The sequence below is a fragment of the Lissotriton helveticus genome, chromosome 9 (genome assembly GCF_964261635.1).
Source record: "Lissotriton helveticus chromosome 9, aLisHel1.1, whole genome shotgun sequence".
Classification (NCBI taxonomy): Eukaryota; Metazoa; Chordata; class Amphibia; order Caudata; family Salamandridae; genus Lissotriton; species Lissotriton helveticus.
In genome coordinates, this window is record NC_136070.1 from 553121218 (window position 1) to 553133576 (window position 12359).

The following is a 12359-nucleotide window of genomic DNA, read 5'->3' on the forward strand; positions in this document are numbered from 1 at the left end:
TAATGAAAATGGCTGGATAACAAGACCTGATAGTTTTCAGAGGATCTACACTTGTCCTTTCACAGTATGTTTCTGCCTTGAGACTTGCAAAGAAGAAATCCCTGATAATCTTGCCAGATTTTTTGAGAGCTCGACAGATACTATATAGGAGGGGGTACCCATTCAGACTATATTTTTGACCCAATAACGAGCCAGTGTCTGTATCCACCAGATAAGAAGCAATGGAGATCCACAAATTGACAGGATATCCAGTGGCATTGAAAAAAGCTAGAAGCCAGTGAGGAAGAGTGCCCAGATTGGGGCAGACAGAAGCCCAGAAGTGTGAGGCGACACAAGGTGGACAAAAAAGCAATGACAGTTGTCACAAGTCATCAAGGGGCATATAGATATTCCCAGATCGTAAGATGAGGTTCAAAATGGCAACCATACCTTCACCTGCCGAGGATTTTGTGTAGGTAGACAGGCTCACATCAACCCCAGATGGAGAAAACCCACTGTAGAACTGGCTTTCCAGGAGGAGTGGCTCATTATACTTGGTACCCCCTTCTGGGGTGTGCCCAGGTTACTCACGAGGAAGAAGGCTTGCACCATCTCAGTTTAGGGTAGAGAGGTGTATTCTGGGATTGTTTAAGGACCAAACCCCAGGAAGTGATGAAATGTCAGCTGGGTTGCCTCGTGGGAACTCTTCCCCTTTTGGCTAGCAAATCCTCCTCTCCTACAAATTAGAAGGATGCATGAAAGTTCCATCCCGGACCCACAGTCCTCAGACCACTACGGGACTGGAAAGAAGACTGAAGTAGGACTGCTCTTCTTCAGCCTGTACCCAGCAAAGAGAGGTTACACCAAAAACTGGACTATTCCTGCTGAACCAGAGGACCATAAATAAAGAGGAATGAGGCTGTGGTGCCCACTCGTGAAAAAATTGCTCACATATGGCAGACCAGAACAAGCAACACCAAGAATCAGTTGGCTGACTCCCTGTGTCAACTACCGGGTGACAAAAGCTGAAGAAAGGCTGCAAATGTGAGAACCCAGCTTCCCTGGATCACCTTCACCGCCACGGGTGGCCAACCTGCCTGTTGGGAGACCAAGTCCTGACCTGCCTGAGGTATATCTAAGTCCCTGGAACCCTTGCCCAATCATGGACCTTGGTCCTTCTGCAAGACAGAGACGCTTACCTGTGGATGACCACTGAGGAACGCTGTAACTAGAGGCTAGTCAGCTAGTGACAACTGGACCTCCAGTGGGCTTCTCTTCAACCTCAGGATATGATCTTCCACTCTGCCCCAGTGGACCCCTGAAGTTCAGGTACTTCTAGGTACACTCACTCCATCTTTTACAATGCTCCAGCATCTTCAGATTCCTTGGCATCTTCTCAGCATCCTTCATCCTCAGCATCAGGACTTCTTGGCTGGAACCGTAAATCCACTTAAATCTTTTCTGAGAACTCTAAAACTGCTGGACTCGACAATTAACTGTTTCTCCGGATCTAAATGGTCCCTGTGATTGGCTCCCAATCTGTTGGACCAGTCCAAGAGAGGATTAGTAGTTGTGCCACCTGACGCCAATTACAAACATTTGTTAGAACTTAAAATAATTTACTAACCTTTGAAAAAAACATTTCTTCAGTTCACCTCAATAGATTATTGCCATTTTGCTAAAAAGACACTTTATTTTTATAAATTGATGTTGGATTTTTATTGTGTTGTGTATCTTGCTTACTTGTTGTTTGAGACTTCTAAATGCTTACCACTTGTTTCTTTGACAAAGACTTCTCCATGCCACAGCTACCCAAGAATAAACTGGAGGTTTTGTTAAAGAAACCTAACTGGACCCCATGGAGACTGTGACATTATAATATGGTGAAGTCTTACAATCACACACCACATAAAAATCCACTTTCCTGTAGTCTGGATCTTGATTTGGTGACTAGCTTCAAAAACATCCATAAGTACCTAACACAAAGCAAATACTTAAAACATAATGGTGTGACGGTACTATTAGCATTATTGGCAGTGTCCAATAATTGATGGAGGGTTCCTACATGTACATTTGGTGGAAATGTCAACAAATCAATTTTTGTGAGGAAGGTCAGGCTCTACATTAGAAATATCAGTATCAAACTAAAAAGACCAATAAGTACTCCAACCAAGACTGCCAAACTGCTGGGGAGGTTGAAGTACCGCCTTGCCCTGCCCACCTGCTATATTTCAAGACCTTTGTCATTCTGGTGGGGCATTTTCACAGAAAAATGCACTTGTCAACACGAATGGAGAACCTTCTGCAGAAATGTAATAATAGGAGCACCATTACATTGTATTTCATATCGGTGACCACTAAGTTCATCAAACATCAAAAAGTCTGTGTAGAAAGTCCTGTTTTAAAAGGTGAGGCTCTCTAATGCACTGTAGCTGGCAGCCATGTGGTGGATGGTCCGCCTGCTACAGGTTTGTTACAGTAGAGTCAGTTGAGGCTCCACTGTCATAAACTACGGTTTACTGCAGATGTTCTGCTTTCACCAAATTCTGAAAGACCCCCTTATAATCCGACAAAGGGTTGTGTGTCAGCCTAAAATCCTGTGATTCCTGGAAAAAGGCCTAACTCTGGAGTGGAGAGGCCAGGGATGATCTACTTACTTTACAACACTTTGCTTATTGTGTTAAAAATCACACCTTTCGAATTTCCTCTGGATTTAGCAGTGCCTCCACAAAACAGAGGTTTCTGATAAACACTCTAAGCAGGTAGTTACATGAAATCTTTCTGTGTTATTGAGGAATCAAAAGATATTCCATTTCAGAATCTTAGCATAAATTGGAATTTCTCATCAATTAAAAAGCGAGGGATTTAAAAGTCAATTATGAGCTGTAAAGGTATGATATTTGTTTAGATTGCATTTGTAATATTTTTTAGATTGATGTTCAATAACATGACCCTAGGTCTAGAGTGGTCCATTTTGATATTATCCCTCTGACTAAATGTGGATTGTAATACAATATGTAATAACGCTTTTGTTTTGTATTCTTGCTCTACGTTTGTACATTTAATTTGACCAGTTCACACCTGGCAGCTTAAAATCACACAATCAATTAAGTATTAATAATTTAGACAAAAAGTAGTACCTTATACTTGCAGGACTACGACATGGCAAAATTATGGTATCAAGAATTATATAAATTAAAAAAACATTTTTAATATGTTGCACCTAAAATATACTTGATTATTTTAGATTTATAATTCTGCTAGTTCGCCTTTCAACACAATGGCATTACATTTGAGAATTGGTGGTAGCTTTTGATATTCTGCCTTGAGAAATTTTCGATTAATTCAGTTTAAAAAAAAAGAAATCCAGTAAGGAATAAAAGCCTAGGTTTGCCTGCACTCTTATTTTCTTGACAACACTTTTCTGGTTATCTGTCTCTGCTCCGGTCATACTGGTCTTTTGGATGCACCTCCTATACCATAATCAACCCAGTTTCTCTTTTTTTTTAGTAAACTAAATTGTATTATTTTGAGCAAATAACCAGTGTAGCATAACCAAGCAGTTTGATGTGGTAATGATCTTGGAGTTTCACAGTACAAACATTGCTGTGTTAGTGCATTTTAAAACATCCCACAATATGCTATCCACTTCCCTAGTATTTTTCATGTTTCCTGGTGCAGCCCCGGGATATATAGATAGCTTTTTCCAGCATGGCACCACAGTCCATCGCCCTTTTCCAAGGAGCCAATGGGAAAGAGGGAGCCACCATCCAGAATCTGACAATGTCTCTTTTTGCTAGTGCAGCCCAGATACCCATCAGGGTTCTATCCCCAACTGTGTCACTGATTGCATCTAGGACTCCCAATAGTGTGGTGTACGGTGGAGAGGTCTATGGTTTGGTGAAGATTGTTTGCCAGTCATAGGAAATTTAGGGGCACTCCTATACTAGCTGATAGAGATGAATTTGTGGCTTTGAGCATCTCCAACATGTTGGAGATTGTATTGTATTGTATTGTATTGTAATTGAATTTATATAGAGCTTACTACCCCTGACGAGGCGTCAAAGTGCTTTTTCGGCGGGTAGCACGCTACTCCGGGGCCCATAGAGGATTAGTGTTGAATTAGTATAGTGAAACATGCAAGTACATTTTAAGTGGTGGATACGTTAGTCAGTTATTTCGATTTGGAATGATAGCAGAAGGATAGAGGAGGACAAAGGTTTGTATTTATTTATTGCTCGCTTGTTGACGCACGCTATTCAGGAAGCCTATAAAGGATTAGTGGTGAATTAATATGGTGAAATATAAGGTAATTTCAGTGGTGGATATTAGTCTGTTACTTGGAGTGAGAAGGATAGCGGGGGGATAAAAGGGGAAGAAAGATTTGCATTCATATAGCACTTGTTACCCCTGATGGGTGTTGAAGCGCTTTTCTGGCGAGTAGTACGCCACTCTGGAACCCATAAAAGATTAGTGTTGAAAATGAGTAAAGTATAAATATGAAGTAATTTGAGTAGTAGATATGTTATTCAGTTATTTGGGCAGTATATTAGTATAGTTGAATATGGAATATGGAATTTGAGAAGTGAACATGCTAGTCTGTTAATTTTGATTGAAAAGGATAGTGAGGGCTAAAAGAGTGAAGGATTTTTTTTGTTTTTGTTTTTTAGGTCTTAGCAGTAGGAAGAGGGTTTTGGATGAGTAAAAAGGAGTTTTGGAGGAAAGGAGTCAGAGGGGAGAGTTTAGAAAGGTTTGTTTTAAGGGATCGGTGTAGTAAAAAGAGGTGTCAGATGATGCAAGGAGGGGTAGAGCAGGAGAGAGTCTAGAAAGGGTTATTTTGGCGATCATAGTAGTGTTATGGGGTTTGGGATAAATGATAGAGTGGATGTAGAGGATATATTGATAGATGTACAGGATGAGCGATAGGGTAGTGCATTTGAAGGAGTAGTAGAAAGAAGTTTGAGAGGAGTCAGAAGGTTGGGCTAGAAGATATATTGAGCGAAGTATAGGCTGAGAAATAGGCTAGTGCATTGGAAATGCTAAATTAGAAGAACGTGATAAATATATAGATCCATAAGTACATTGAAAGTATATAGATACATAAAGGAAGTAAGTATATTTAGATTAAATATATTGATAGAGGCACAGAGACACTTCCTGGACTCTGCTCACTGCAATCTGGGGCACATGTAGGCTGCAACTCACAAGATGGAGGAGAATGATTTGGGGTGCACCCAGCAATGCCTTAAGGGGCCTGGGCAGGTGTGAGAGGAGGGCTCAGACTTGCCTGGTAGCTGAATAGCCAATGGTCTGCTGGCCTGGGGGTGGGGTCTGGGCAGCTGCTTCTCCTGTTCAGAATCTCATAGGAGACAGACAGGTTCAATCCACAACTTTGGACTTCTGCAGGTAAAGGCTTCACTAACTCGAAATCTAACAATACTGTTTGAATAAAGCTTTACTCCCCCTGCTGGCCGAAAAACAAAGTGCACAGGCCCCAGTAAATACAGGTTAAATAGCTCACAGAAGCACCCTCTGATGTAGAAAATCCCTGTTGCTGGGGGGGGGAGGCAGGGGGGCTGGCTTCACTGGCTTGTGAAGACAAAATGGTGGCTGAGGGTTCACTGTTTTCGCACACAGGTCTAAGCACAGAGCAAAGGAGAAATTTGGAGGGACAACAGATTTGTCACCAAGGAATGAGAGGGACAAACTACAAAGGTTGGACTGCAAATCCCACAATTCAACACACTAAATGGATTCAATCATGGGCAGGAAAAACCACAAATTTAAAACACAACACAGGTGATAAAATATGCAATTACAGGCAGGCTAAAACTACAATTTTTAACTGTAACAACCACAGGCATAGACTGTAAACACAGAAGGTGAAAATCGTTTTTTAAACAACTTTTTGTGTTGGGAAGAGACAGCACTAGTCTGTCTCCTTACCACTTCCTGAACTCTGCTCACTGCAATCTGGGGCACATGTAGGCTGCAACTCACAAGATGCCATGCCAGAGCTGCTAGAGTCAAGTAAGTCATATGCAGAAAGTCAAGTTGAAAGAGTCTAAGCCTCGAGGATATGACCTGCACCCTGGTTGGCATGCAGGCGTCTCTCCAGTCTGAGTCATATAAAGGGACCACCCTCCATTGAGTCCACAAGGGTATGGACATGTAGGGGGAGTTAAATATGATGTATTTGCAAATTCGAGTGATCCCCTTTCTTTCAATAGATCCATAAGGGTTTGGGACTCCAGGGAGCTGTATTCATGAATGGTTTTAAGAGAATCTTGGCATAATCACTCCATTTTCTTAAAGGTCACTCTGACTCTGAAGCCATTGTCATCCTGATACACTGTCATCTCTTACATCCTCATACTCTAGGTTCTCAACAAGTTTTTCCTACTATGGCCTGAGCATGGACCTCCAGAACTTTGGCGTCAGCATCTACCTCATACAAGTCGTCTTTGGGGTAGTTGACATCCCGGCCAAGTTCTTTGGTGTTCTGGTTATGAGCTACATTGGTCGAAGAGTGACCCAGGGTGGATCCCTCTGCTTAGCTGGACTTGCTATCCTCGCCAACATCTTTGTGCCTCCAGGTAGGAGAGACCACCAATTCTGGGCACGAACAGAAAGTATTGCAAAAAATAGATGAATGTCAAAGAAAAATCTGAAGTGAGCCCTGAGGAAGATATGACTCTGTTCTGCCCAACATGGTTGCATATTTCCAACCTCTGTTCAAGAAGATGGCATATTCCCAAATGACCCTCTCCTTATCCTTTTTAAAGTAGAAATTCTGCTAGTGGTTTTAATTTCAGTGAGCGTAAAGAGTTTTCTTCAAGAGTGAATGTTGTGCCTTTCAAGAGAATTTAGCAACGCATCCAGTTCAGCCAAACAGGCACATTAATTTCAGGACCTCTATATTTATGCAAGAAACATTTACTGAATATAACCACGTAATGTCTCAGCAAATTATCTCTGTTCTGCATAATACTGCACAGAAGAATGCTGCACTGTTGTAAATCCTAAATTCCATTCACTAGGCCTTCGGCTGGGGTCCTAGTCTGTTCTTTGCTACAATTGTAGTGTAGCCTTAGGCAGATCTCTCATAACACATGGGAGAGAGAAGATGGCCAATTCCTACAAAGTGTAAAAATATCACTGGATTTAATTATTTAGCTTTGGCACCTGCAAGACGTGAAATACCTATGAACTGGAAGGTGCCCACGCTCCCTAGTTTAGCAAAATGGAAAGTGGAGTTGGTACGTTGGGCGGGGAATGAGTATGCAGTATTGTATAGTGATATGAGGAAAATAAGAGGAACATTTGAAAATGTTTGTGCATGAGATCATTTATTAGCTTCCTTTAAAGATTTTGAAAAGAGTGATGATTCTGGGGAAGAAAATGGGTTAAAATGTAATTTGCTAAATAAATATGTGTTGTATACATACTGTGATGGGGACTGGACTTAAGGGAGGGTGGTGGTAGTGGGGCTAAGTTGTTTAATATTGTTATGCATGTCTTATTATAAATGCTAATAAAAATGTGTTTACAAAAAAAAGACACATGGGGAGAGAAGCAGCGCCACATCAAAGGACAAAATGTGCTCTGGCATGAGGACGGCAATTACTATTAAGTTACATTTATTCTGTTATGCTGCATGACCACAAGTCTGAATCCTAACTAGAATGAATGGCATCTGTTTTTTTTTTCAAGAACTGCAGACTCTGCGCACATCACTGGCTGTAATAGGTAAAGGTTGCCTCGCAGCCTCCTTCAACTGTGCCTTCTTGTACACCGGAGAGCTGTACCCCACGGTGATAAGGTAGGTTAAAGCCAAACTGGCAATTACTTTTCTGCCTTTTAATTTTTATCACTCAGCAATGATCTGTGATAAGGCCAATAGCCTTGTATTTCAGTGCTGCCATGAAATTCTCGCTGTTATTCAACCTTCAGATGCCGTTGTTGTGGTATATGGGGGACGTGCACACCGTGAACCTATACTTGAGGCAGTTAGGGTAGGTTCTGCCTCCTTTAGATCTTCCATGTTTAGAGACTCTGGGCTGGATTTAAATTGCAATGGGCATCGGCTTGGGGGAGAACAGATATGATCATTTTACTGATATATCCATATATATAAAAACGAAAGTATGTCCGTTTGTCCTTTATGCATTACTACACCATTCATCCGATCGACATGAAACTTTGGGAAGTTGTTGAGTACACTCCCGTGAAGGTTTCTGGCAAAAAAATGTTTTTTTAAATAAAATTGTTAATAGTTGTTGAGTACACTTCCGCGAAGGTTTCTGGCAAAAACAAAAAAATAAAATAAATACATTGTTAAATTTCGGCCTCCCGGCCCCCCAGGGCCCTCATAATCTTTCCAATACTGAACGTTTACAGTTTCCCGTGCAACTTGCTTTTGCAATGACCATCAACAAAGCACAAGGACAATCGCTGCAAGTGTGTGGACTACATTTGGAGAATCCGTGCTTCTCAGATGGACAACTGTATGTGGACAGCTCACGCGTCGGAAAGCCTTCTGATTTATTTTTGTACGCGCCAGAAGGAAAACCAAAAAATACCGTGTATCTACAAGCACTCGAATAAATAAGCAGAATTAAAACAACACTTTAAAATGTTTTCCATATTAAAATGAATAAGTTTCAATAAGAATGGCACAATGTAAATTGAATGTTATCATAACAAGTTTCCTTAAATTTCCTTTCTTCTGAGATCGTAGCAACGCGCGACGGGTAAGCTAATATATATATATATATATATATATATATATATATATATATATATATGAAATACTTCAGACTCTCTGCACTTCCATGTCGCGCTGGCGAACGGAGACACAGACCCAATGATGTGAGGCTAGATATTTATTTTTCGTAAGAACCTCGAAACAGACGCGTTTCGGGTACCTAGTACCCTTGCTCACAAGTCAAGTGAGAAACTTTATTTGCCATTTTAAATGCAAAACTGTGCTGTAGTACTGAAACCACGTGATTAATAAACATAAACAAAACACTGACAATCTTTTTTGAAAGCACTAGCAAGTCTGTTTTCCAAACATTTTAAACATCTCAAAATTCAGCCACTTGAGGGGCACTATTATGAACACATGAGCCAAAACATTCCTGCATAAATGCGCAAATGAATATCGCGATGATGAATTCTAAATATAAGGTCATGATTGTTCTTTATCATAATAACTTAAATATTTAAAAATTCATAAAAATACTTATAGCCATAAAAGACAGTTGCACAATCATCTTCTCCACATAAAACCACTACATAATAAATTCATGAGACATACAATTGATATGAGATAAAAACATGAAAATCATAGTGCAGGTAAAAGATGTATGGCTGTGCAAATCGCAATAATTCAATGTAAACAATATACGTTTATGGCTCCTGTCTATTTCAAATAACAGAAACAATCTGTATTAGACTTCTAGCTTAAATGCTTAAAGTGAACCCGTTTTAATAATCAGGCTGAGATGTGCAAAATTGCAAAAGAAAGTGCCAGAATATCCCATAAGTGCTCTAAAGATCTAAATAGATCATCATAAAGTGCCAATGCCAATTATATTCCAATAAATATACAACAGTAAAACCACACAGTAATTTAGTAATATTCCTACTTAACAAATCTATATAATATATATAAAAATACATACACAGATAGAGAAGGAGGGGAAGAGCGTCTTGTTTTAACTTTCTTATTGTATCTATATTCATAGTGTGATGTTTGAATACTGCTTTACATGTACGCACTAGTATTACATTTGCCAAAGATACTGGGCCAGATGTACAAAGCAGTTCACTGGTCACAAACGTCCCATTGGGCAGTTTGTGTCCGATAAAATGCTTTTTGTCATGTACCAACCCTATTTTGCGAGTCTGTAACCTATTATCAACTCATTATTAAAATTGGGTTTGTGAGTCACTATTAGGAAACGGCATGTTAACCCCTTCCCTGCTGGGCACATTCCCCCGCTGTGCTGGGCGGAGGGGAGGCGCACGCAGCGCCCAGGTGCTCATGACGAGCTCAGCTCGTCATGCAGCACAGTGCTCGTGTGCTCATGACGAACTGAGCTCGTCATGACCACACCCGTTTCTTTAGAACGTTCGCACAGCAGGGGAATTAGTTCAGCATGCGACCGTTCTAAAGGCCATGACAAGCTCAGCTCGTCATGAGCACTGGAGCACCATGGCTCATGACAAGCTGAGTTCGTCATGAGCATGCAAGGGGTTAAGAGCATCCTTCTTCTGGTAGTTTCTCAATGCAAAACCCTCATGCTACCTCTAATTTACCGCTCAAAAGGTGTTGGGCCCTTCACACCATGTATTACCTTCAGGAGACTTAAATAATCATGAACAGTCAAAAATGCAATTATTATTTTACGCCAATAAAGAGAGTTGTTGAGTATTTAAAGGGTTTTATTTTCTAGTCAAAAGTTAAGTTTTGCTCTGACCCTTTATTCATTAGTAAAATATCAATCAGGTTACAGAATTTGGAGAACAGGAAAAATAGCATTAATACAGAACACATTACAGTCTGCATATAAGCATTACATGTAGTTATGAAAATGTGGCGCAAAAGTCATAAAGAGTTTCTAAGAAAAATAGTCTTGCAAAGCTAATCAATAATTAAATAGTTTGCAAAAAATCTCCCATTCAGAGAAATAAATGCATAAATCAAATAAATCTTTTTAGACCTAATTAATTAGTCAAAGCATAAACTTAAAGTTTAGCATCTAATTCTATCCTGATCCACTGCACTCTCTGTCTGTCTGTGTCTAAAGAGGAAAGCAGCCCCTCCTTCACAGGCCTCAAAGGAATGTGGCCTGAAGTGCCAAGATATGACGTGGAAGCAAGAAACCTCCCCCTGACGCTCCTCGGACGCACCTCCCCTTCAGCAATCTCCCGGGACGTTTCTCGTACCTAACCCATAGAAGCCAGCTGAGCTGAGAAAAGCCAGCCCCCATCCAGAGAGGACATTATTTTATACCCTAATTATTGGCAGACTACACAAAGATGTAGCATCTTTCAGGAAAACCTGTACGTGATTGGTCAGTCATGATGGCATGAGTTCACAATACCCTGACTCATTCTAAAAACCTGACTTCACCAGTTTTAGCAAAAGAAGCATACATGAATAACTACATTTATAAACATTTGCAACATTTACTAGGAAAAATGTTTCATTCTAGTTCTCCTTCTTCCACAGTGTAGTCAGATGGACACTTTTAACTAACACTTGTACATTGGCAGAATCACAAGAATGTACAAAGTTCAAAGTGTCCTTGACTCCTTTAGGAAAGCTGGTACAGTCTGTGCATGCTCTCTTCTCTTTAATGCAAGCCATAGCCTTGCTGGATTCACAGGCAGCCATGTTTTGTGTAGGCCCCAAAAATAAAACAAACACAAAGATAATATTAATTTCATGTAAATCAGCCCATTATGTTTCCCAACTCCATACTAATACCCCTTATAAATGTTTACCTAGCCAAGCTATTAGTATAAAGCTGCTTTTCTCTTATTTATGACAAGATGCAAAATAAATGTGAAATGTGCAAAATAGCATTTTCATGCTTTTAGTGTAACATTTAAAAGCACACACAGTTAATATAGCGCACACAGTTAATACAGCACACACAACAACATGCTTTAATGTTTTAGATAGGTTTTCATGCAAACAAGCATTTAGTCCCTTGTGTCGTGTTTGGTGCATTATTAATTCACACACATTATAAAAAGAGGTGTTATTAACTGAAAATGTTTATCAAAATATGCAACAAGTCAAAGTCTTTTAAGACAGAAATAGTGGATTTAGATTGAAAGGATGAGCTGGGAAGAGAGAAACACATTCTATTAATCTTCAAAGGTAAAAGGCCACTTTTCTCTACATTGCAAAAAAACACATGTTAATTCAGCAAAAGCATTTTCAGACTGAATAGGCCTCACTTTCATGTTTTTCATTTGCCATGTTTTTAACCTGCACCAAAATGTGCGTGGCAATTTAAATGCAGCCTGTCTGAAGCACAAAAAATAAAACAATGCATGACTGCAGATGAAATCTGCTCCATCAATCCACCCTTCTGATGATTCAAATCATAATAACATGATTTATAACTCATCACACATATTTAATTTCACTAGTGACATTTCTTATTGCAAAAGCTGAGCATACAACAATGTTACTTCTGTTTCTAAGGCAAACACAAGTTTGGTCTGTAATCAGATCATATGTAGCCAAGCTCAAATGTTTTAGTGCAGAGATCTGTAAGTAGCTTCTTGGAACAGTTAGTCTTCTTTAAAATAAGTAACTGAAATAATAAAAAAGGAATTCAACAGGACAGTTTCAG

The 12359-nt window shown here is 39.9% G+C and overlaps 1 protein-coding gene across 1 annotated transcript in view; it reads left to right on the forward strand.

Moving 5' to 3' along the window:
- Positions 1-12359, forward strand: part of LOC144781544 (solute carrier family 22 member 6-A-like) — a 573094-nt gene that overhangs the window by 510609 nt on the left and 50126 nt on the right. The window contains exons 7-8 of the mRNA XM_078660449.1: positions 6361-6575; positions 7693-7801. Coding sequence (XP_078516575.1) covers positions 6361-6575; positions 7693-7801 — 324 coding nt within the window. The remainder of the gene's footprint in view (positions 1-6360; positions 6576-7692; positions 7802-12359) is intronic.